Source organism: Lathamus discolor, chromosome 14 (genome assembly GCF_037157495.1).
Source record: "Lathamus discolor isolate bLatDis1 chromosome 14, bLatDis1.hap1, whole genome shotgun sequence".
In the NCBI taxonomy this organism is placed as follows: domain Eukaryota; kingdom Metazoa; phylum Chordata; class Aves; order Psittaciformes; family Psittacidae; genus Lathamus; species Lathamus discolor.
In genome coordinates this window covers 5035221-5061336 of record NC_088897.1, presented here as the reverse complement: position 1 = coordinate 5061336, position 26116 = coordinate 5035221, and the positions used below count along the sequence as shown (strand labels likewise).

The 26116-nt window shown below is 43.8% G+C and overlaps 1 protein-coding gene across 2 annotated transcripts in view; it reads left to right on the top strand.

The window, feature by feature from the left end:
• The window catches only part of COL26A1 (collagen type XXVI alpha 1 chain), a 170046-nt gene that overhangs the window by 94514 nt on the left and 49416 nt on the right, over positions 1-26116 (top strand). Inside the window, exons 1-2 of one of the 2 annotated variants that reach the window (XM_065694559.1) lie at positions 15760-15827; positions 22396-22437. The exons of the other annotated variant lie outside the window; for it this stretch is intronic. Coding sequence (XP_065550631.1) covers positions 15767-15827; positions 22396-22437 — 103 coding nt within the window. The 5' untranslated portion in view covers positions 15760-15766. Of the gene's footprint in view, positions 1-15759; positions 15828-22395; positions 22438-26116 lie in introns of those variants that run through there. 2 annotated transcript variants of the gene reach the window in all.

The window sequence follows — 26116 nt, the reverse complement described above, 5'->3', positions numbered from 1 at the left end:
ACTAAGCTGAACAGGATGCTGCTGCTGCTGGTGAGATGGGTCTAGCAGGGGAACAGGCATGGGAAGGTGAAGCACCGGGTGTTCAACCCTGCACAGCCATGAGCAACCTTCACATCCCTCTGTTCCACTTCCCATTGTGGCGTGGTTTAGGTCGAGAGTGCCACCAGTATCCAAAATAATTGTGATTGCAGCTTCAGTCAGCAAAGTCCCAGAGAGACAAGCCAAGGAATGCTGTGGTACCACTGTTGCTGCCTCAGTTTCCTTTTCTGGGGCAATCTGAGAAGCAGCAAGGCTCCACAAGAGTGCTGTATTGCAGCTCAGACACTAGAATCAGAGGTTGTTAGTGGTGTCTTCTTTAAATGCATATTTTATCCATTAGGTAAACCTACATACGTTTGTCCATTCTGATCCTGCAGTCGATGGTGTACCCCTGCTGTGTTAGGAGTTGTTGCAACATGTGTGTTTGTTGGTGTGTGCTTTTGGCCCTCACAAACCCTGTTTTATTCAGCTGAACTGCAATGTTCTTACTCTCAGCACTATTCAGCATTACTGTGCCTGAGGCTGACTTGCTGCAGCAGCTAAAAGATTTCAGCTAGCTGCGTCTTGCCTACACTGGTCAGAGAGGTGTTGGTCTGACCCTTCTCCCTGTAGTTGCTCTTTCTTTGCTCATGAGATATTATTCTTACTCACTGATTGCAGCCTCTGCTTCTCAGTAACTTGTTTCTGTGGTGTTCTCCTTCCTGAGCAGGTCCATCCCTCAGCCTTAAAGCAAGGGTTTTTTTTTTTTTGATGGATGCTAAATCCTGGTGTCTCCCCCTCAGTCTGAATCACTGCAGAACGACCATATAAATTCTGGGATTTGGTCACTTTGTGCATAGGGAAAGACGAGTCTGTTCCAGGCATCTTCTGCTCTCCAGAAAGCACTGTCTAAACAGATCAAAGAAAGTATTGCAATGTTAAGACTTGGCCGCAGTCCCAATCCCTTATGGTCTTCAAGCCCATCCTCCTGGAGCAGCTGCTTGTGGAGCTTCCACCAGGTGCCTACAATGAGGATTTGACACGATGCCACTTGGCACTCAGCCTCCAGCATTACGGGCTAGAGAAGGCAGCAGGGGCTTACTCCTGCTAGAGCAGACATTTTCCAGGTACTCTTTCCTTGATCCCTCTGTCTGTCTTCTTTATCCCAAAGAGCAGGAAAACCATGATAGAATTAAAATGGGATTTGCTTGCTGCAAAATCCGTAGCAGCTGTCTCCTCAAAAGTTGCATGCTTTAGCAACCCTCCTATGACGGTCCAAGAGGTTGGTGGTGAGGTTCAGTGGTTGCTTTTTGTTGAGTCAAGACTCATCATATCTCTCTCTTCCCTTTTCTTCCTGGCAACTTCCATGCTCTGATTTCTGTGAGAGAATCCGAGGTGGGTTAAACAAGAACCATGTCAAGAGTTTCTGTTCTTTGTAAGTGTGTGATAAGGAAAAATTCCTCATCAGTTATCCTTATCTTGGAAGCTGAGGATAGCAGGTGGAGAATGAAGACACAGGGATCATACTGGTCACATTGGATCAGATCAAATATCCATCTAGCCCTGGTTCTTGTCTCTGACAGTGGCCAGGATACCTATGAAAAGGGTGAGTAAAAAGGCAAGTGTGTAGTAATACTTCTGACTGCTCTGCTAGCCTGCATCCAGCAAGGATGCATGTCTCAGGCATGTCCTTAGCCAGGAGCTGGTTTCTTTCCATCTCATAGCCCTCAACAGATTTTTCTGTGACTTGATCCAGCCCTTTTGAATCTGTGAAGAATTTGGTCAAGTGCAACATCCCTGGCGTGGCATTACAGGATAACATCCGTGGCAAGCTGTTGCACAGCTTTACTACACACTGTAGCAGTTCTCTGCCACAGACTTTGTGATCTCAGTCACGGCATTTCGTTTCCCTCGATGTAAAATGGGGATTACATGTTCCTGTTTCACAGGGAATTGGGAGGATAATATTTATGGGTTGTTCAGATGCTAGGGCTGCAAGATTCATTGAAACATACATAATAAATTAAGCAATTTCTTCTTAATCGGATTCCTTTCTGGCTTCCAAAAGCCATAAAACCATGCTGCCTTTCTTTTAAATCTTTGTAATTGAGTTTCTCTTTATCATAAAGAAAAGAAAAAAGCATAGGCAGATCTCCGTTGTCTTTATCATACCCAGTATTTGTGCTGGACCGTCTCTTGGTGTGAGTTTCCCAGTGTCTGACTGAGATACAGGATGCTATTGTGCTTTTCCTAGGATATTATTAATAAAGACTGCAGTGGAATACTAAATGTCAGCTTTGTGAGCAGGGTGCCTGACAGCTGCTAACTAACCCAGCAGATGATACTTCAGTTGAGGTCATCTTCAAGTAATGTGAGCTTTTAGCTTGGCGTCAAAGAGCACTGGGGCTCTGTAATGAAAGGCACAGGCCACCCGAGAGTGGGAATACGCAGCCTTCATCACTTTCAAACACGAGACTCCTCCATAACAAAGTTTAATAGAGAAGTCTGATGTTTCACTGATTAAAGAGTCTGAACGTCTCTCCTTACCCTGGCTGGCTCAGGGCTGTAATGCTTATCTCCAGAAAGAAGAAAAGAAAGAGGAGGAGAAAAAGAAATGCTTTCTTGGTGTCAGGTCTGCCTTGGTAGATGGAACATTCGTCAGGGTGGGTGATGCTCGGTGAAATGGTTTCAGAATGATTGAGTGTGTTCCTATGTTTCAGTGGGGTTTTTAATTACTTCCCCCTAAAAAAAGGCTATAAGTATTCATGCTCTGAAATGTGAAGCTGTTGCCCTGTCTGCTCTGTTCACAAGGAGCAGAAACTGAAAGGGCTGATTTATCCAAGCCTTCCGTTTTCTAAAAATGAGGTTTTCCTGCACCTTCTCATTTGTATCTTTATGTCACTCTCTGTGGCAGAAATTGGATCAATTGATTGGTTTTTAGTCAATCAGTGACTGTAAATTGCTTGCATTCCTCATGAGCAGTTTATAGAGGTCTGAGAGTTCACCCCTGAGCTGCAGTGTAGGCTTCAGCCTGGCTCAGAGGCTCTATGGCCACAATGTGGCTGCTCTCATTCCTGTTTGAGGTGAAGAATTGGGGATGTGGATATAAAGTTGATAGGAATTGCTTATGTTTATTGCTATTAGTGCATTTCGTTATGTTAAGATCTTGTTATTGCTTCAGTTTTGATCCCTTGAACAACTGGTTAGAATTAGGGGTAGTCTTTGCTTCTTCCCAGATCTGCCGTTGGAGAATACTGGAAGAAGCAAATTGCACACACACATCCCCCCAACCCCAACCAACCTCAAACTCATCTCTGTCTGGATAAAGAAACAGGGAAAAGGAATGCACATGCACTGGTTATCAATGAGCATGAGTTTTGGATCCAGCCACACAGATGGGCTTGGTTGCTTCACATTCAACCCCCGTTACCAGTTATATCTTGTGAATTTCCAAGTGAAGCCCAGTTATCATCATCTGCACACAAAACCCTATAACCCTTAGTTATTAATTCACCTCTTCCCACTGACCTGGCTCTACATAAATCTTGGGCCTGGAATCTTTCTACATTTCTGCTCCCCCTGCTCCCACCTCTTTCCCTCTTTTTCTCTTTTAAATTAAACACATTCCAGAGAGAGGCCAGGACCTGTCAGGAAGCTCTGCATTGATGGGGCTTCCTTTGGGATGTGCAGACTGATGAGATGCCTGCCTGTGCTTTTCCAGCCTGCAGCAGTGAGTAAGGGGTAACATCAGCCTGCGGCATCTAGCACTCCTTGTTCTACTCCAGAGCCACTGCTGCATTCCTAGTCTAAGGGGTTCATGTAGGCAACAGTTAAGAGTAGGGTTGATGAAGGTCTAAGGGATAAATATATGAGTAGGGTCAGAGTAAACTACACCACACCGCTGGGGTCCATGGCCTGTGATCAGACACCTTGCCTTTGCTATGCTTGCTCTTGCTGCAGTGGTGTCGCTCCAGACATGCTCCAAATTGAGTTATTTTCTAGTTCACACAAAACAAAAGGGAATTGAGTTTACACGGAGTGAAATATCTGTAACAGTGTATAGCTGAGGCTTTATCTGGAGCGAGGGCAGCAGAACCCTTATTGCTGTGGTCTGTGTGCCCATCATCCAGCCCTGTGTGGGGCTAACCTTGGTACTGATAGTGTGGTATTGATGTCTAAAGTTTAACTTGTTACCCTCTATAATATGAGGATCTTTTCTTCAGAACCAGTGCTCATCCTATGAAGATGTAATTGGTCAAACTTGTCATTCTTGCTCGTTTGAAAATCATTCTCTTTATTCAGGCAACTCCTCTGATTTGAAAATCTTTTTTGACCCAAATTATACTATGGATTCTTGCTGTATGGTTCGTTCAATACAAACGTTAATATTTTCTCATTACTGCATTATTATTCTCTTTGTATAACTTCCCTAGTTTGTGTTAGAGCTGTTTTTCTTTATTTGCAGTGTTCCTAAAACTCAGAGCAGAACCTGAATCGAGGGGGAGCCCTATGGAGCCTCATTCAAGTATGCCCTTTGAGACAGGGGAACTTTGGTAGCTGCCATGTGATTCTGTTTGCCAGCCTTCTCTGTAACAGACCCTACATCCTTAGTTACCTTATGGAAACACCACAAAAAAACCCTAGGACTAAAGCCATACCAGAATTAAGATATGTGCAAACTACTGTTTGACTCTGTCCTCAAGGGGCCTGGTATTTCAGCATAGAAGGAAATTAGATTAGTTTGACGTGATTTGTTCTTGACAGATGTATGTTGGCTGTTAAGTGGTTTGATTGGTATCTTCCAGATGCTTATAAATAGTCTGATTATTTACAGCTGCATATTTCTGGGTACTGGTATAAAAATGGTTGGCTTCTGTTTTCCCTGTTTAAAGATAAGCATCGCATTTCCTCTCTGCCTAGACTTCTGGTCTTACATTGCCCTTCAGAATCTCTTGAGCATGTTCACCCATAGCTCACCAGAAGACTCTCTCAGTGTTCTCAAGATTACTGTAGCTCAGGTAATCAGAAACCTCTAAATCGCCTTGATAAGTGAATAATTGACAAGGTTTTGTCCTTTGGATGGTGTGTTTGTGAGTGGCACATCATAAAACTTCTTTGAAAATAAGGACATATTTTCATTTCTAGCACATCTAGCACTACCTTGCTCAACCCCAGAAACAGTCTCCCAGGTGGGTAAATCTGTACCAATGTGGATTTTACACCCCGCACAAACAAAGTATGGAAGAAACTGGGAAAAATGGAAAAAGAATCTTATGGACATTAATTGAAGCCAACCCAAGTATGGCAAGAGAAAGCCCCAGGGTTGCATACACTGGAGGCCCAGCTAAGAAACAACATAGTGAATCATCGGATATCCTACCTATTAATTTTGCACTTTGTGCTTGGGTTTACTGAATTCTTTTTACTGCAGCACTTTTACACAATATCTGGTGTAGCTTTCTCAAAGAAATCCAAATACTTTTAACAGATGACTTGATCTGTCATGCCAATGAGCGTATGCTTTGGTCTCTGTGCAATTTCCCGTTGAAACAGTGCCTAGTTCTGTATGATAGCAGCTGAAGGCACAAAGTCATTTAATCGACATTTTTGGACATGTTCAGGGATCTAAGGTTTCTCCCATCAAGAAGAACCACTTTTCACCTTTCCCTCACTTCTGCCTCTTGAAAATCCATAAGGAGGAAGGAAAAAACCCACCCCATCCCTCAATTTATATTTAGAAGCTGACTTTTCTCTTTGAATCCCTTTCTGGCTCAGCCACAACTGGAGCCCAGGCTGACAGCTGTGAGTTTGTACCATCAATTTCCATGTAAATGTTCCTCGCATAATTACCTGAGGGACCATGTTTCAAACCACAACATGTGGCCTGTAGCCAAGGCGATAGAGATCTGGCATTGTGTGGGACGAAGGGTCAGTGCAAATCAAGCATGAACACCATTCCCACATAAAAGGGAAATAAAACCTTCACGTGCAGGCATGTGGAGAAGCTTCTCCTTAGTCCCTTAACTAAACATAACCAAGCAGAAAAAACAATGCTGGCAAGAAAATGCAACTTGTGTTTATTCGCCATTGGGTGTCCAGCAGGTCTCAATCTCTTCTGCATTGCATTTTTCATTGGTGCTGCATTGGAAATCCCAGCTGCCTTATTCAGTTCAAGAGCTGAAAATCTTTTATATGCTAGAGGCACGCATAAAAAGTTGGTAGCAAAGGACTTAAAAAGCGAAGGTTAACATATATCATGTATGACTCTGAGCCCTTTGGGTGGACATGTGAAAGCTGGAGTGTGCTGTGCTCCTCACACAGCGCAGAAATAGGGTTTCCTCCAGACTCAGCAAGCTTGGAGGTCTGTCAGAGCAACATGGGTCCCCTGCTCTTTGAGTGAGAAGAAAAGCCAGGGGGACTAGCTTGGACTTCAGTCTCTAGTTTCCAGGTGCCTAAATTAGGGCATGTAAATCCTACACTTGCAATGGAGGCAGCGACTGATGTCTTGCAGATAGCAGTGCTTCAGTAGAAACATGTCTCTCTAGGGAGAATAGGATGTCAGTATGTGCCATCACATCCTGCCAGGCTGGTAAAATCAAAACTGTCAGGAGTGGCTCTAAGGGCCCCAGCATGCTGGACATGTTCTCTTTGTCCAGGATGTAAATCCCATCATCTGGTTTCTTTTCTACCAACAAGAGCAAAGGGATAAACTCAGATTTCCTGGCCAAATTGTTTCTGTAGCTTGTTCAAGTGACTCCTGTGGTCTCAGCCATAATGATCCTCAGTGTCGCTGTCAGGAAATTGTTGAGTCTTGAAGTGCGGGGATAGCTTTCTGGTATAATGGGGACCTGCAGGTGTGGTCACAGGGGTGTGCTCATGGTCAATGCCTGCAGGAGGAAAGGAGCTCAAGAAGCACAGCGTTACCTGACCTAGCCCTCAGGTTTACTCACATACACTATTGCTTGTTCCCAGGAAAGTCCCAGACCCCAACCTTGGTGAGACATCCTGTGAGTCAGCTGGCAATCCACTCAGGGAGTAGAAGGCAGGAATTCTTCCCACATAAAAATCTTAAGCAGTGTAATCTAAATGGCTATATTTAGGCATTTAAACCACGACTTAACTGAGTGCCCCCAGTGTAACAGAGCAAAGGAGTGTGAGGAAGTAGCAAAGTATTTGTCCCACATAAAGACTAAATATCCATTATCAGCAATCTCTTTGGCCTGCTTCCTCTGTTGTTTCTTTCCCTCTGGAGGTTTGGCAATTGGATTGATTTGCTGCCTGACTCACTGTCTTAGATTGAGATACGAAGAATTGCTGACAGTATTAATAAAATTATTGTTAGGGAGGATGTTTGAACATTTGCCTTTGACGTTTTTAAGGGAAAGAGCTGACATTTAGTCTAAATTTAAAAGTTACTGCATTGCTTTTTTTTGTTCTTTCCCCTGACTTAGCAGTTTTGGTGTGAAAACTTGGTCCAAAATTAAGAATTTTGGATTTCAAGTGTTGGTCTTTCTTTTCCCTAAGGCCCTCTGGTTAGTTAAGAAGGAACTAGATATTTAGTAGAGTTCTTGGAAGAAATACTTTACAAAACCATAAGATAAACGCATTACAAGTGTCTGTAGCAGTACTGGTTTATGATAGTGAGGATTATTTTTTCCTCTCTTAAGTGGCACAGAGGTCAAACAAATGATGGTCTTAATGTCAAAATCTAAGGACAGGCAAAGATCTAGTTTTTCTCTTTCAAGAATGGTTTGCGTCATTACTTTTAAATGCAGTTGCCTGGTCTTTAGGTTATGTGATTAACTTTTACTCCCAGTGGGAAATGACTGAATTCAGGAGACATTTGTTTCATGTCATAACTGCTTTTTTGTCTATACATCCTGCACTGTTTTCCTGTGGTATGGTTTAGCCCCAGCTAAAAGCAGCAGGCTTCACTTTGGCTTTGCACTGGTCTGCAAGAAGATACCTTTCCAGTAGTCGTATGTAAGCAACTTTCAGTAGCCCTTAAAGTTTTCATTCTGGTGTTTGATTGAGATCTTTGCCTACAAGTGTAGCTGCCTAATGTTGCTGCAAGCCTCTTAAAGTTCCTTTTCCACAACCTTTGCAGGAAGTCTTGAAGCTACAGCCACCGGTCAGTGTCCACATAAAATGTAAAAGCATTTGAAAGATGTTCCAGGCATTAACACTTGTTTGAAAATTGCATCCTTTCAGAGAAAGTCCAGCTCGGCAATGGAGCTGAAGTCAGCTCCCTGTCCTCTCCCTGCCAGCCTGTCTCTTGGCTGGCGAAGATACTAGTGTTTGGGGTTAGAACTGGCATTACTTTGGGCAAGCATCATTTTGAGACCGTAAGTGCAGGCTATGTGCTGTTATTAACAGAACCAGTCACTCTTCAGTGGATTTTTCCCATGAGGGGAATCACTGGCTGTGCTCAAACAGAAAGTCTTTGCCAATCATAGCTGTACAGGTAAGTGGCTGAATTCCTGCAATCTTCAATGAAGGGTGCATGCCAGCATCTAGAGAACTTTTCCTGCTTCCCTGTAGACAGCATTGCTTGTTCTGTCTGACAAAAGTTGCTATTCTCTTACTCATTTTTTCCCTCTTACTGCAAAAAGTAGACATGATTTTAGTGCAGAACGTTTGGAAGGTTTCCTTCTGCTCCCCCGTTTCCTGAGAAGCTTGCACAGAGCGAGACACTCATAAGCTTTTCTGAGATAAGAAGTCAATTGATTTATGCTCCATTGTTCCAGGCATGGCTACAGGCTGGTTTGCAAATTTGCTATTCCAGCTTCAACAGGTCACTGCACGGAAAGGAGCAGCTGAATTTTCCTCCAGAGCAGCCGTCAGCTTTTGGAAATCTCTTGATACTTCCCTGACTTCTCCAGATTGAGCATTAACTTCTTCTTCCTGTAACAGGAATTATGCTACGTGCTGTAGACTCTAAGCTAGCAAAAGGGATAAAGCATAGGAATATGGCATTGATGGCAGTTTCTGGTGGGGCTGGAAAATGCCACACCATTGCTCCAACTCCTTTTCACTTTCACAAGGACAAAGTGTGAAACACTCTCCAACACCAGCATGCCACAATGTTTCTGAAGTAGCTTCCATGGCTCAAGCAAGTAGGCAGTGAGTTCAGACTCAAGAAATGCAAACTCTTCTGTGTGCTATTACATTGCTTTTCCTTCTCACCTCTTCCCCTCTTAAAAAGAGCCTCCTTCATTACATAGTCCAATGTTCCAGTCAGGTAGGTGAGGCATGAAGGCAGCAGCCCCATTTCTCATCTCACCTCGACTATATGGCAGCGCAATTCTGCTGGCTTTGAGGAAGTTAGTCCCAATTCACACAGTTAGAATGACCCATATGTTAAATCTGTATGATGACATACACAGGATATGTAATACAGCTGAGTAACTTTGCCGTGAGAACAGGATTTCAGTGTTGCTTGACTTTCTTTAGAATACAATGGTGAAAACATCATATTGCATTAAGTACTACTGAGTGTAAGCCATGAGAGAGAGAAATTCAAGCAACTTGCTGCTTTGATCTGGATGTTTTACTCAGAACTAAGTCTGAGTGGCGTAACTGATAACTGCTTTGGGAAGCTGAGCTTTTGGTTGCCTCTCTTCTAGACTCAGTGGTGCTTATCGAGGTTTCTCCTTCAACACCAGCTAAAAGAATTTGCAAGCAGGTTTTCTGCTTGAGTTTTCAAGTTGTTTTTAGCAGAGTGCTTCTTGCCATGAATTTTGCACTGTAGGTTGTTGGTGTTGAATGTCTCACAAGGCAAAGCTGTGATATAAAAAGGAGAACAGTGTTGTAGGCACTGCCAGTTTATGGCTTTTCATCTTTGCAGGGACATAAATGGACATTTTGGATACAGTCATAACCAATATGATTTTATAACTAAAACTCATTATAGGAAGAGAATGAAGGGAGAAGGGGAAAGAAAAGGGAAAAAAACCCCACACAGTTACCACTGCTGGGTAGCAGAACTCGCAGTTTGTCCTGTGAAAGCATGGGGAAATAATGGGAAGTTAGGATGGAAGAGTTACCAGTCATGACACTGGTAACTCACTTAATGTAAAACTTTGTATTTATACACTCAGAATGGGAAACTTGTCTGCTGAGCTGATGGGCAAGGAGGTAAATCCAGCCTTGGTTCCATCTTGACATATTTGCTGGCCTTTTGTGTGGTTTGATCCGGGCCAGGGGAACCTCAGTTGTGCAAGGTAAGCACGACCTCTTCCTCTTAGCATCTCAGGTTAAGATACAAGAGGATGTAAAATCTGTTGTTAGCCATATAGATTGCAAGTAGCTTGATGAAACTCAAGATGAGATTTCCAGACTCTTTTCATGCATTAGTAACTGGTTTGAGGCCCTTATTTTCCTTCCTACAGCCTGAATTCTGAGCTGTTCATTAGGAGAGAAGAAAGAAAAAAGCAGTTTCCTCTAGTTAAGGCACTTAATCATATTTCTAAGATCCACAGATGCAAGCCCCTGAATGCTCTGTTGAATTTGAGACTCTGAGCCCTCCCCAGAGGATATTAGGGGATCATCGTTCACACATCCAGCTTCTGTAATGATGAATGGTATTACTAGAGCAAATCCCCTTGTGCACCAGTGAACCTAAAATCCTGCGGTTCTTTCGCCTATGCATTTAGACTCCAAATCACAAAATAAACCAGCTGGACTAGTATAGGCAAGGCTAAGTGATGTGGGGGAGTGATACATCAGATGTTGTAGCAAAGCAGTGTCATAGCTTGGGCAGCATTTTGTTGTTTGTCCAAATCTGAGGTTGTCTTGGTTTATGTTGGGGAAAGGACACAGAAACTGCTCTGAATACTGATTATTTTTCAAGTGCTTGTCAATGTGCTTGCATGATGTGTGACACTATGGCACAGCTTCCCTTCTGAGACTGTTCACCGTTTTCACAACACCCCGTGGCCAATGCTAAAGATAATCACTTGTTAATTGAAAAACGATGAGGGAAGTTGGTAGCCCTCTATAGAATGAAATATTCCACGGACATCTGGTGTTAAATGCATGTATCCAAGGGGTGTGAAATAAGAAAGCAATTGTCTGTGTCCTTGGGGAGCTGTAACCTTGTCAGTAATATTTTTTTGTTCAGGGAAGAGAGCAGGGAGGATGCATTCACTTCAGAAAAGCATGGGCAGCATTAGCATTGAGGAAGATCCACCTACCTCTGCTGTGAGGACACACTGTCTGGTGCATAGGCTGATGGAAATGGAGCAATCTCTCCCTTCACATGCAAACAGGAGGTGGCTGGGCAGAAACTTCAGCCACTGAAACATCAATCCAGCTTCAGCGATTAGAAAAATGTCATTTACCCTCCTGTAAGCACAATGAGAATTCCACATGCATTCCCATCCCATGATTTTGAGTTAATCTTCCAGTGGTTTGTGATTTCTGAGGAGCTATAGATTGAATCCAGGCACGCCAGCTAGTGAAGACTCATTCGGAGTGAGGGATAGTTTTTGTTTGATTCTTTTAAACATTTCTTTTTTCCCTTCAAATACCAAAGGACAAATGGATTCTCGAGCACTAATTTAAAATACTGCTACTAATAATAACAACCTAACATGGGTGCTGTTTGCCAAAAGCTGGGAATTAGCAATAAGGAAAGATGAAACTGCCCAAGTTTCTTGGCAAAAGTGATGTAGGCAAATATTTCAAAGGTCATTTCAATATTGAAATTTGCTTCCTTGGAGATTGTGCTGTGGTAACGTTTGCCTTCTAGATGTTATCAGAGAAGGACTGGAATTTCATAGTGACTGAAATTGAAGAGGTTTAGGATGTGGAGTCTGGCTGTTGAAGATATCCCCTGTCCTGCTGTTCTCATTAGCCTCGCTGGTCTTGCAGGCGTTTGCTGCTCAGTCCACTTTTCGCATATCTCAGTCAACACGTTACATTGCAAGCTCAGAATGATTCTGTTCCCATTCACTGGTAACATGTTTGTCTCTTGTCCTATTTGTTATCTGTTGGCCCTTCAGCAAGCTTTTGTGGTTTTGAATTAAGAAAAAAAGGCAAATATAACTCCAGCTTTGCTTGTGTACTAATTGACTTCGCAAGTTGTTCTGGTATTAAACAGCAGTGCTTCAGTAGCACCCAGAGACCACTCAAGCAGGGCCCTGTGTAAGTGCTGAACAAACTCACAGACACAGCAGGACCTGCCAGATGGCAGCTTCTGAAGCCCTAAACGTTCCCTTTTCTGCATGGGAATAATGGAGACCTCCAAGAAGTGCTGCACTGATAGATCTGGCAAAGTGTGTCTTATGTAAGGAACAGTTACTAACAGCTGAAAACTTTTCTCTCCCAGCTTTATTCCTTCTCCCTATAGAAGGGCTACTCAGCTAGTGTTTTCTGATATCAGCTGAGTGTTTGCCTTGATGTCTGCTGATTTTTACCTAGCTTCGTTGGGTAAGCCTTCTGCCAAACACGCTTGCCCCTGGCACTGTGTGCCACCTTCACTAATGGCATGGGACCTGCCATTCCAGAGGACTGGAAGAGTGGGCTGCAGTGTGGATCTGTGGTGTGATCAGAGCTGGTGGTGCTGTTCCAGACTTTGATTGCCCTGCTCCGGCTGGGACTGGAGAGGACTTGCTTGTTTGAACAGAGTGCTGGGTTTTGGAGAGCTTTCTTACCAGGGGGCTGTACATGCCTGATTGCTTCCCCAGGTTCCGTGCAGTGTATTCCTTCTTCGTGCTGAAATCAGCTTGTAAAGCCTTAGAGTCTGCTATAGCTCAAGGGTAGCAGTGTAGGAAAGCAAATACTTGCTATTAAGTGTTCTGTGCACCTTTTGATGCTATCCTAGTTCCAGTGTTGCATAATATAGAACATAAAGCTCCTGTTGCTTTTGCTTGTTACAAGAGTTCAGCAACTCCAAATTTACCTTCTATTTCTAGTCTTGACTTCTGACCTTTCTGGGTGAGCAGGAAGGCTGTAACCCAGTGTCCTGGGTTCAGCAGTAGCAGTCACTTTTCTCCCTAGAAATGCTGGTGCAGCACTGTGTTTTGACTTTTGGCCTGGGAACAGAGCTGATAACACAAATGTTTTAGTCTGACCAAGGACTTTCTCAGCCTCTTGCTCTGCCAGGGAGGAGGGGAGGCCAGGAGGAAGCACAGACAGGACACCTGACCCAAACTAGCCAAAGAGGTATTCCATACTGCAGCACGTCATGCCCATGATGTAACCAAGCGTTACCCGGAAGGGCTAGGACTGCAGGGTTGGAGGAGGTATCGGTCGGTGCTCAGTTGGGTGGGGTTGGGCGACTTATTAGTTGGCTGGTGGTGAGGTGTTGTATTCTCTTCCCTTGTTATTTCCTTTATCATTGTTGTTATTGGTGGTAGCAGTAGTGGTTTGTGTTATACCTTAGTTACTAAACTGTTGTATTCTCAACCCGTGGGAGTTGCATTCTTTTCAATTCTCCTCTCTGTCCCTCCGGGAGTAGGGGGAGGGCAAGAAGGGGGGGAGTGAGAGAGCGACTGCGTCATTTATGGCTGACTTTTGTTTAAATCACAGCACCCAGGCACTAATAGGAAATATATTTGCGCTTTTTCATGTGCCCTCTATCTTGAATCTCACCGCCACACTTGGGAGCAGCATCATAAGAGCAGCTCTTGGCGTGTTGTGCTCTTGCAGTTGGCTGCCTCTCCTTGGGGTATCTTGTACCTCAGTGGGAAGCGAAATCTCTTCACTGGAAAAAGAGAGCTTTTGTGAAAGCTTTAAATCAGAGAATGGCCTTTTGTGAGAGGCCATGGAAGGAGATGGCTGCAAGTTGACCTGTTCTCCTGGAAGTCATCAAGTGGCTACTCTGATCTCCAAATCAGAAATGGAGCATCTGTTTCTCTGCACAATGAAAATGCCCCAGGGCACGATCAGGTTTCTAAGAAGTTTCAACACCTACTTGCCCTGTTTCTTCCCTTATCTCCCTCCAGCAATCAGAGGTCATGTGGAACTCTTTCCTTGAGTGTTAAGGTGCAGGTTGGAAAACCCACTGCAGTACATTGTGAGCAGGTTTCTGGTTTGACTTCTCAATTTATATCACTGAAGACAAATTTCATTAGTAAAATCTTGGGCAACTCAGCAGTGGCTTTTGAGGCTCTGAGTGGGTGCCTGGAGCTGCATTTCTTTGAACTTTCAGAGGAACAGCAGCTGTATAAATGGATGAAGACTGTGGAAAGAAGCTATAAATATGGCTTTATTAAGGTGGCTTTTTAAATCAGAGTGACTTTCTGAACTAGTTTAATGAACCTTAAAAACTACTTTCCATTTCTTTCCAAACAGCTATGTTACTTTTCAGCAAGGAGAGAGTGGGGGGGGGGGTGTTATTGAGGAAACTGTGGCCATTGAATATACGGCAGTGGATGGGGCAAAGCCTTTTCCATGAAACTCTTTAACCCTGACTGGACAGACAGCTGAAAATTACTTCAAATGACTAGAAGAATGCTGCTTCTGCTGCTGATTTTCATGGGGCAAAATGTGGCTTGGTTTTACAGGGCTAGACAGATACTACTGGGATGGTGTCAGGGGCTGAGGAATGAAGAAATTGTGGGCATTTGAGACATTTCCTGTTGGCCTGCAGAATTTTTCAGTGTGCAGTGGTGGATTGTGCCTTACCAGGAATGTGACAAACTCACTCAGTATATGTTTTCTTGCTAGACATTAATTGAAAACAACAATTTACCACATAAAAAATGCGCTAGCATAGCTTGATGATGGTTTAGTGCCTTATATTCCCCTTATGTTCTTGTCACAGATGGTTTAGACTCTTCTTTGGTTAAGTACATGTGGCAGGTATCTGAAGTCCACAAGCCAACTGGTACTTTGAGTTGGCCGTCCTGGGAGTTAAACGTGGCTTCAATGAGCACCACTGAACCCTTGTTTCCTTAGCAGCTGGGAGCTAATGAAACTGGAGAAGAAGCTAGGGCTTTACATCAGAAAAGACACGTCCATTCCAGCTTAAATACAGCTCCATCTTCCCACGTCTCGGTGACTCCAGAGTTGGCTTCAGTGAAAACCAGAGACTTAAGCTAAAATGGGGCAGCCAAGAGAGTGGAGCCAGGGACAGGTTGGAGGGGTATAGGTGGTCATTGAAAAGTCAGGGCTAAAACACTGGCAGTTCTGTCTTGCTTATTCTCTGCTGTAAGGGCATGTCTTTGAGGTAAACACTGGACAAAGCTCTTCACTGAAGCCCAAGGCCATGGCATGAAGGAAATGGTTCAGAAAGCTTCTCAGTAGTAGTCCAAAGAAAGTAAAAATAGCTGTGATGGAAGCAGTTTTCCTCGGCACAGACACAAGGGTATGTGCACGTGTATCCACATCTGTGTAAAAGAAAAGGCATTGGGGTACATCAGCCAGAGGTGGTCTGAGCTAGGATTTTCATTCAGCAGAGCCTGACATGAGGAGGCTTTGTAGCAACCACAGTGTTCTGTTGCAGGAGGCAGAGGTGTTCCAGATACACTGTCCCATCATGGTCAAAGTGCCTTTGCTTTTGGCACAAAGGTAACTACCCCCCTTTTTAGTCAAGTGTCACATTCTACTTGCTTGCAGTTTCCTGCTTGTATATTTTGGCTGTAGACCAGGACCTCGGGCTATGTGTGCTCATCTGGTTTTGATAAAACATTGAACTTAGACAATACATCTTCTTGGACATTTCTTCCTGTTAGATTCAAGTGTGATACAAAGCAACCAGTACTTTATCAGTAGCAGACACTGTCTTATCAAGCACTGTTGGATGTTCATTAGCCATGAAAAGAGTAGAGAAAACTTGCCACAGCACAGACCAGTCAATACAGGTAGGTGCTTCCTTTTCTGAGCCCTTCTTTTAGCCATTTTAGCACAGCTCTTGGCTGCAAGGTATGGTGCCCTTTTGAAGTCCATGTTCACATACTAGGCTATAACATCTAAATTATTTGGCAGGTGTTTATCTTGCTTCTTTTACAGTCTTGTTAGTCTGCTAAGAGTGATAAAATGCTCGTGAGATATTGAGCAGGGGCAATATGTGAGTAGCAAACATATTAAAACCCATCTCATCATCCTGACATTCAGGTAGCATTTAATGATGCATTTAATGATATTGCGATGCAGTAATATATTGGGTAAAAGGCTGAGTAAAAATTGCGTTTCTCATGTCTGCCCAAGGAGCATATGTGACCTCTGTTACTATAATGAGTCTGTCAGCCTCAGTAATGCACTTAATATCCCTAATATAGGCAAGGAAAGGAGATACCACATCCTCTGCTTGTCTAGCTGTGTATCTACCACTTGCATAGACCAATCATCTAGGCTCCCTCTTGGAAGAAGAAGGGAAGGTGGGGTAGGAAATGGGGGAAATGGAGATCTCTTCGGGTTGAGTATCCCTGCCTGATCTGGCTTGGACCTTGGTGTATTTCCACATGGTGCAGCACTGTTGGGGTTACCAGCTTGTTGTCTCAGGTTAACAGCCTGCACATAGCCCTTCCTATCATGCTGTATTGTCATACTGGCAGGCATACGGTGTTCAGCTTACAGCACTGTTAGAGCAGGAATGGTCTGTATGTGGGAGCATGTGAGTAAGGTGGGTGATGGGTGAAACTCCACAGGAGCTACCCAGTTGATTCATTTCTTGTGCCATTGGGAAGCCTGTGTTGCACAGGGAGATAAAAGACACTCAGACTTACAGGCTGCCGGTGTCAGAGGTTTCAGCCTGACCTCGGGCTCTGACAGAGGTGTTTATCCAGCATGAGGCAGGCCGGGAGGCACCGTGCAGAGTTCTTTGTTCTCAGCTTTTTTATCTCGCTATGTCTCATCTCCCTTCCTTCATCCGGTGGACCCAGATGAAAGTTGCGTGCACCCCTCTGCAAGCTTCCTGAGAGATCCAATTAAAATACCTCATTCTTGTAGCATGTGTGAGGGCTGAGCCATTGCATGTATTCAGCTGGAGGGTTACAGTCCTGGAGCTTTTTTCTGTCCTGTTTCTGGGATGATGGGTATTCAAAACTAAGATGAAACTTTTATGAGAAAGGCTAGTAGGATTTAACATGCTATTCAGCTTTTTTTGCTCAATGTTGAATTGAATCTTGCAAACTTAAATACTTAACTCTTGTAAATGAATGTGGTAGAATCCCATTCAACTTCTATGAGTTGCACTCCCTAAAATCCTCTAGGCTATTTGAGTAGATTACAAGCCAAAAATCAGAGCTTTTTTCCCTTATTTTCCAGCTGTGCAAATCTATCCTTGGGTATTAAAAAGACTAAATCTTGTTATACATTTTGTGTCTCTTGTATTTTGACCAATTTGCTAGAATTATCAAAGATCTGGTTCTCAGTGTTGTAACTAACAAGTGGGTTTTTTCATCTATCTTAATACTCAAAGAGGAGAGAGAACTCTTTTAAGAGGTGAGTGCAGTTTTCTCAGTGACACTGAAACACATGATATACCCCCCTTAGATCTGTCTCCAGGTCCTGAGACGAGAAGGCAGTTGACAATGTTCGTTAATGACACATGGGATGAGGGGTGAATACTGCTTAGCCTTCCTGTATGGATTGTTCCACTGATTATAATGAGGTTTTAGTTTTGCTGGTACCACATGTATATGGAGCAAGAAGAATTCCACAAGAGAGGTTCCATTTTTTGGAAGCATCACTCATCTAAGCCATCTCTGATTTAAAAAATGAAGTTCCTTTTACAGAAACCATACAAAGCCGTTGTCAAGACTTATATGAAATACTGTTGTGTCCTAATAATAACTTCTAGCTGAAAAATCTTGGCATCTTGCAGTTTAGGAAAGGGCTTGAAAATTCACCTTCAGTTTTTGGGCAACAGGCAAAACATGTGGCTCTGTTTAGGAGCTATTTTCGTTAGAGCTTGACAATGCTGGATGATAAAATACAGCTGCATTGTTTCAACTTTGAATTTAATTTCTGGTTTGGGTCCAAGTTGTTTCATCAATATGGCGCCATTCATTTCAAAACAAAGCTCTTGGAAGGGTCTCCATTACCCTACCATTGATCAAGACGGTGTTAAAATGTAGAACTTAATTATGTTCCTGGCCTGTTTGGAATTCCAAAATTGGATTTTTATAACTGTAAAATTTGCAGTCAGGGTAGCTTTCCAGGGCAATTAGTCAGAATCATTAGAGCTTTTGTTGCCAGGGAGTTATAACTAATGGTGGTGGTTTGCTTTTCAAGGCCCTGTAAGTGTCAAAGGCAACATATATCTTCTAGAATAGCCATTTGACTACAACATTGTCTATACTTAACTGCACCCAAATGTCTACTACTGTTACAGTCATTTTTATCCATTCTCCAGGGCTGAGATGTTGCCACAGCCTCTGCAGATATCATTAACTACTGGGTTCTGCCTTGCTGCAAGATGAGACTTATGAAACTGTGACATGAGAAAGTTCATCCTTGAATCCTATAATGGTTTGGGTTGGAAGGGACCTTAAAGATCATCTGTTTCCAACCCCCTGCCATGGGCAGGGACGGGAATGTTTCACTCAAGCTTAGCTTGGTGAGGACCAGTACCCAGAAGGCTGTTGGCACTGCTGATCTTGGTCAGTTATTGCTTTGAATGTTTAAAATGAGCCAAACGTAAATATCTGTGCTGATAGAATACTATCTCTTCCCAGTGTGATACCTTACAGTTAAAACACCACCTACCTGTGTGTGTCATGTTGAGTATGTGCTGAACTTGAGACCTTTTGCCCAGTCAGGGCTTGCTTCTTGGTACAGCTCTAAAGTAAAAAATAAAAATTAAATTAATATAGATATATTTTAAAGGTGTTTGTGGGGAAACCCCCAAACCAGTCACAACAGCAAATGAAAATGAATCTAAAGACATAATAAAGCTAGCTAGCTATCCATGCTGTCTTCTTCACGGTGGACCAGTATGTTGCAGACACACAGTACCTAAGCCTGAATACTGCTGTGTGTGTGACTGTGCCGACAGAAGAGCAAACACTTGCAGAAAAGCTTTCCTTGCCTAGTGTACAACATCTATTTCAGAGGCATCTCTTCAAGCTGCAGATGACCTTCTGTTGGCCTGTTGATGTCAACAGATTTTTGTCATCCACTTCAAGCTTTAGAGCAAGTACTAACGCAAAGAGTGTGCTCATCTTTGAACCATTCAGCTAAATGTCCTGTGACAGTTAAATTCTCCTTTTGCCATTCCTGCTGTTCCTCCCAACCCTTTCTGTTCCACTGTGGCTGCTTATCTCTGCAGCCACATGGTTTAAGGAGTTGGTCTCCCTGAAAAATAATATGATTTTTATTCAGAGTGGGTTATTTTTCAGCTGTCCCTTTCTGATCTGCTCCATTATCCATCTGTGACATGAAGACACACTCATTTTCAAAACAAAGGTGACAGTTTCCTAAACCAGTTAAGCTTAAGTAGTGCTACCTGATGTCAAACTATCACCTACGGTTTTAACCAGAAAGCTGGATCATGCCTTTTTCTTCTTAGTACATACAACATCCCATGTTATTTACCTGCACTGTTGTCTGATAGTTTTGGATAAAAGATCTGGAATATAGAATCATTTAGGTTGGAAAAGACCTCTACAGCTTGATGCATTGTGTATTGACACAGGGCCCAAATTGTTCAAACCCCCTTGTCCTGCAGAAAGTTTGCCCTGGAAGAAAGGGGGATTGTAATCAATTTTGATTAATTAAATCAGCCTAAACTAATTGTCAGCTAATAAAATAGTGTTGGTCAGCTCATAAAACAGAAAGGAAGATTAAAAGAGTAGTCGCTATGAGCAGGTGGTAACTGTGTTTCCAAGTTAGCCCACATTACTCTCTGGCACAGGCTCTCGCAGAATACCTCATATTTGAGTTTTTATGAAAAAATGTTCATGAAACTTATAAAATATAAGGCTCATTTTAGAACCAATTTTCTATCTCACCTGCCAAGAGCAGTGGGGGTTGAGCCAGCACAAGGCGGATGCAGAGCTTTAGGCAGCTGTCCAGGACTGGATTCCCTGCTCAGAGCTGTGGAATACATTTCTACCTTTGACTTTGGCTTTTCTTCTGCAAGAAGATTTAAGATTTAGGGGTTTCTTTTTCTTTCTTGTTGCTGTTTCAGAAAAGCCCTTGTAAACATTTTTTTAATGCCATTGATCTCCACCTGGCACTGTTGTGCAAAAGGGAAACTTCCTGTGCTGTGCTGTGGATGCTCTTCAACTCTTGATGGCTCTTGAGGTCATAATCCCTCTGGATTTGGTGCTTGGTGTTTCTGCTGACTCTGCAGTTCTTGCAGAAGGCATAAAGCATTCATCTAATTCTAACTGGGAAGGACTAAACTGGAATCTTTATTTGTTTCTCAGAGGAGAAGCAGAATTTAGTGGCTCGTAGCTGCTGTTAATAGTGGAATAATGGAAGAAAATGTATTACATAGCTGCTATTATATTATTCTGTTAATAGTGCAAAACTGTGGTTCTGAGAATTTTGCTATGGCTTGCAGTTAGTTTGAATGCTCTGTAGTGAGGCAAAAGGCTTTCAGCACCTAACTTGTTGCACTTTCTTGTGACTTGTATCTCCTACCCGTTTTCTGTGACCACCCATTCCCAGAAACCTCATGCAGGATGCACTTGATTGCTCTTACATTAAGTCTTCAGACCTGGTAAGGCACTGCAAATCTGTGGTAATTCCCTTCCAGATAAGTTCCCCTCTTTCAGAGTGCTGTCACATCAGTGCAGCTCTCTGGGGTCCTGGCTGCAATTAATATCTCAGTTAAGAGGGGGTGATGCATCAGGAGAACACTTGCTATGGTTGCTCATTAGAGCAAAGCCATGGTGGGAGTTTATGAGAACATCCCCTTGGGTCCCTGATCTGATTTACCGTGTCCTTGCCAGCTGAAAAGATTCCTCACATTGTCAGTCCTTTGAGGAGCTTGGGGCAAGTGCCTCTGAGACACAATTGCTGTAGGAAAAAGCAGTAAGATAGGCTTGGTGTCCATTCAGGGCAGTTTTCTGTTCATCCACATGTCCCATGCTTGCCCAGTATTATGAAAACGTCTGCTGGGAGTCACACCAGCAGCCAAGTCTTTATTTACTTCCCCCAATGGACCACAGGTTCCTCCAAAGCTGGAGGTGACACAGAAGAGCTAGAGCAATATTAAAATATCAGTCCTATAAAGAAATCTGTGGGGTTTAGTGAGCATTTGAGGGTCTTAAGGGACTCCAGGCCTTGTCCATATTAGCAGTGGTGTAATTGCACCAACATCCGCTGTTCCAGTGAAGATGAATAGGACAATAAACCAAGCCTGCTGCTGAGCTTTCTAGGCATGTGTGTAAAACCACCCAGGACCCCAAACTAACAAAAACCATATCCAAAGCAATTATCTGATCTTGTTTGTTTGTTTTGAATGTGATGTTTCTCGACACTAGTACGACAAACGCGCTCTTGTAAAATCTTGTAACAGTTGTTTGTAGTTAGTATCTTCAAGATGGTTTTATATGTGTAGATCATGACTAATACATCACTCCCATGTGACCGTCATCCTCCAGTGCTGTGGGAAACTTTTGGTACTAAGACAATTATTTCCTCAGCTTTCTTAGCATTTTTCCTTTTTACCCTTTTCTGCAAGAAAACAGACACTGATTTGCTCACAGACTGTGCTTCCCACATGAAAGTGTTTTGTGGCTCACAGACTTAAATAATTAGGTCTTCACAGACCTCAGACTGGTTTACAAAGGCAGCCGGAGTCGTCATCTCTGGTTTTGTACTTGGACATAGAAAAATCTGCAGAGGCAAGGTAACCAGCCCAGCTCACAGGCTAAAGTGTACTCTGCTGTTCTGAACATTAAGAGATGCTGCTGAAGGGCTTACCCCTCACCTTGATTCCTTCTGCTTGTCGCAAACCTATGCACCAGCCACTGGGAGGGTGCTGGGTTCTTCTTCCCATGGCTCGATCAAAACAACAGCAGCTGCTCTCCCTCCTTCAACTTGGGACCATTTTTTCCACATAGCGTACAACTGATGCAGTGAGAAACATTATCCAAAACCCCCTCCAAACCCACCCCAAACCTCTTTTCCATTCAACCAGAACAGATAGCTGCAACCTGTTCCTTTCGGTAGGTTTTTCTGTGATTGTATTTCTTGGAAGCATCATGTCCACTAGCGGCACGGGGCTCTTTTACAGGCTTATTTCAGCACTTAGAGCACGAGTGTGTGCATCTGTGCCTGCAGGACTGCTGTGGGTGGGAAGGGAGAAGTGTTGGTGAGAGTGCGGACGAGCTGAGCAGGGAGAGCAAAGGCGCTTTCATTCCTTACCACGTTTTGCTCCACAAGCTGAGTAAACGTTTTCTCTGATGAAGCAGTGCTATGCAGGAGAGGGTTTGACACATTCTCAGTGATAATTGCTTTATCTCCCCCCAACAGGTTCATCTGGCCGCCAGCACGGCTCCTTTCCCAACCAGGACCGTAAGTGGGCAACATTGAATGTCATGGAAAAGCAAAGCCTAAGAGCAAAGAGGGATGCACTCATGGGTGGGGGGCCATGGCAGCTTGGGATGCCCTTTGCTTATGGGGGGAAGCATATGGGAGGGGGTATGTGAGTCTCTGCTTTTTGCCTGTTTCCCTCCACTATCCGGAGGGCAAGGAAAAGAGGAGCTGGAAATGCCCTGCTCCTCTCAGGGTCAGGGAATTGCCCAGGCAGCACCTGATGAGCACCTGGGAAGGGCTATTCTGCTTCCACTTTCCTTGTTTTCCCTTGGGTCAGTGTCTGAGAGGGGACACCAGGCTCCACAGACCCAGGGCGCCTGTTGTGCTCTCCTCCTTGCAGTTAAAACCCACCCCCCTGTTTTTCCTGACCTGCTCATGCTCCTCTTCAATCTTTGGGGGTGCTGTTGTTGTGAAGCGCCAGAAAGGGGGTCAGCTCGATGAGGTGAGTGCTGCAGAGTGCTCAGAGGGAAGGTGGCTGTGACCCTGTTGCAATTGCAGGCTGCCTGTGAGGAGAGAGGTTCATCAGCCATCGACGTTTGCAGCCTGGTGTCTCCTTATATCTGAGTATTTCTGTGATGCTGGTGTTGTGTCTCTGAACAACCTCCCCTGAGAAAACTCAAATGGCTTTAAAAGTTGAAAGTGAATGGGAGCTTATTTACTGCCTGCTAGCGCATGAACTATATGTCTCCAAACCAATGGTAAAAGTGGCTTGCAAGTGCTCTGGTGCATGTGGAAAAGCTCAAGCAAGTTTTTAAATTCAACCACGTATCTCCAGTGATGGTAATCAGTAAGAAGCAGGAATTTACACTGGAGTCTTTGTACCTGATAGCCAAAGAGGAAAATTGTGGGACCTTTGGAGCAGCAGCACATGTGCTGAGCAGATGAGTTACTCTGAAAGGCAAGCAGTGGTATGCAAGGGCATGAAGAGCTCACTGTGATCTGCATCTTTGCTCTCCTTGCTGAGCAAACACTCAACAGGAAAATGAGCATCCCATAGCCCAATAGCTCTTATGAAGCCTTAAATTAGAATGAGCATGTCTGCCCTACCCTCTATTGGAGACGTGCTTCATGTTTTAGCTGCAGTTCATATCTGTGTGCTCTGCCCATGGATGTTGCAGACCATGCTTCTGATTCCTCATTAAAAACAGCTGTTCAGCATAGAATTGGTTGGTTGTCCCACATGGAGTGGGCGATAGCCAAGCAAACAGAGCTGGCAGCCTGGCCATGGGTCTGCAGTGCTGCATCCCTTGGGTGGGAGCCTGGAACTGAAGATGCCCAACACCTATTCCCAGTGCCTACTGCAGAGACCAGAGAGCATTGGGAGTGTGTAATGACTTCAGGTCCTTCCTTGCAATTCTCAGTTCTTATTGTATCAGGGAGAAAATCAGTATCCAAATACAGAAGTCAGTCCCAGTCCTCTGGGAGAGAAGGACCCCTCAGTTCTTGTTTCTACCCTTTTTCTCTTTCATGTTCTCTTCCATGGTTGGGGATGCTGTTGCTTACTACTCTCTTTTCCTTGGGCATGTCCTGGCACACAAATGCACTTCTTACTGCACTGACCCTTGTATTGGAACCACCATGCAGAGGAACTAAATGACATGTCCAAGAACATGTGGGAAAGTATTGTGTCAGCGGGAATTGCATCTAAATGTTCTGCAGTTCTTATTATCAGTCCCACCACAGGCCAGTCTGGTTTCTGGATTGTCTTTCTAAAGCGGTGATTTGTTTCCTTCGTCTCTCTCCACTTTGTGCTTCAGATTCTCCCTTGGTGGCTGTGCCCTTTTCAGTACCTGCCCTGTTCTGTGTCCGTAGAGGGCAGGAGTAGCTCTGCCACCTGCACACCATGCACGGCCTTCTGAGGAGACAAGATAGTAGACTATTTTGTGGTTTCTTCTGTGCACCTTTAAGGCTTCATCCATGCAAAATCTATCTGATGCTGCTGTTCTTCTGCTAACCTGACAGCGGGGGTTAGAGGATGTCAGCTGGGGTTCTTTGACTGTGCAAGGAATTTGCTGTATCAGCAATTTGGCTTAGGATTCCACTGGTTGTCCTGTGTTTGAAGATGTTTCCTTCTATGTTTTGCTTTTGAATCATCTAACTTCCAAATGATACTCTGATTTTTGGGATGTAGGCTCAACTCTTTGGAAGTATGGAGCCGGGCAGCAAGGCAGAGATGTATTGCTCCTCATAGGGTTGGGACTTGCTCTCTGAGGTCTGGGAGGGGAGATGACTATTCAGAAATGAACAATGAAATGAAGGATTCCACAACTTCCCTGGCAACTAGAGAAAGAAAAATTGTGCAGTGTAGGGTGTACATGGCAGGAGGAAATATGCCACATAAGTAGAAACAGGTAGGCTGAGGGCAGGAGCACTGTAAAATCAGCTCCTTCCCACTTCAGCGTTGATTAACTCTCATGTAGGCATGACCAAGATGGAATAACAGAGAGCTGACAATGAGCTCTGGTTTAAGTTGCAGTAGCGATCTGTCTGCAGATGCTTTTCTATCTTTTCAAGCTTAAAGAAGTGGAAAATTTTCTAATGCGAGTGCATGGATTATTTGAATTTTGTCTTGGGCTTTTTCTGCCCCTTGGTGACCTGCATCCCAATACCTTGGGAATATAATTCCAGGCATCCATCCCACTGTCTTGGGCAAGGTGGGGAGGTAATACTGTGTTACGTTTAGGTACTGGAAGCGCTTCAGAAGCTTGAGTTGCTGCTGTGTTTATACAAGGTGTAGAAAAGCTGTCTGTTTTCTGTTCCTTGTAGGCTCATAAGTGCTACAGCAGTGAGAGCTCTGCAGAGGCTTCTGGCCACACTCAGGCACTTTCAACCCTACCCGAGGTGGGTGTCTCTGCCTGGTCCTTCTATTGGCTGTTCCTAAGCATTCAGCCCATCAGAAACTTCAGTTTCAGGGACTAAAGTGAAATTTAAACTATCTGAATATAGTTCTTTGTGTCAAATCAAATGATTTGTTAAAGTGAGGCCAGATTTGTGGGGAGAATCAATCTTCTTTATTAGATCAACTGATGTGGAAAAAGCAGATGAACTTTCAGACATATTAACCCTTCTCCTGGCTGGTGTTTGGATTACAAGAGCAAGGGATCTGTTTGCCAGGGGAGGCTGGACTGCAGCATATGCCACTACACCAACTATTCCTCAATGGTCTTCGTCTGAACGCAGACATGGGTGGCATCTTTGGGCATGCTTGTACACTTTTAGGGGGGTAAAGTCTTGTCTCTCCGTCAGTGCTTGGACACTAGATGTTACTACACAACAAATAATGGGCTCTGCTCTGCAGCTGACTCATTGTGCAAGTCTGGGGCTAATTACTGAATCCCTCTGTGCCTCAATTTCCATCTGTAAAATGTCACAGATGCCCACCATTCATAAATGGCTTTCAGATTTCCAGATGAGGTGCTGTGTAAGTGTAGAATAGCATTAGTTTATGCATATTGTGCTAGAGTGTAATATAAACCACATGCAACAGAAGAGCCTCACAGATGTGTGTCTTTCAACTGCAAAAGGCAATGCCTGGGTTGATGATTTAGCATAGCACTAATTGGGCTAAAATAGGAGATTGCTTTTGTACTGATGCAATTGTCACCATTCAAGTCCTCATTTACCAGCAGTTTTTGGAGATAGCCCAGTTATTTCCTAT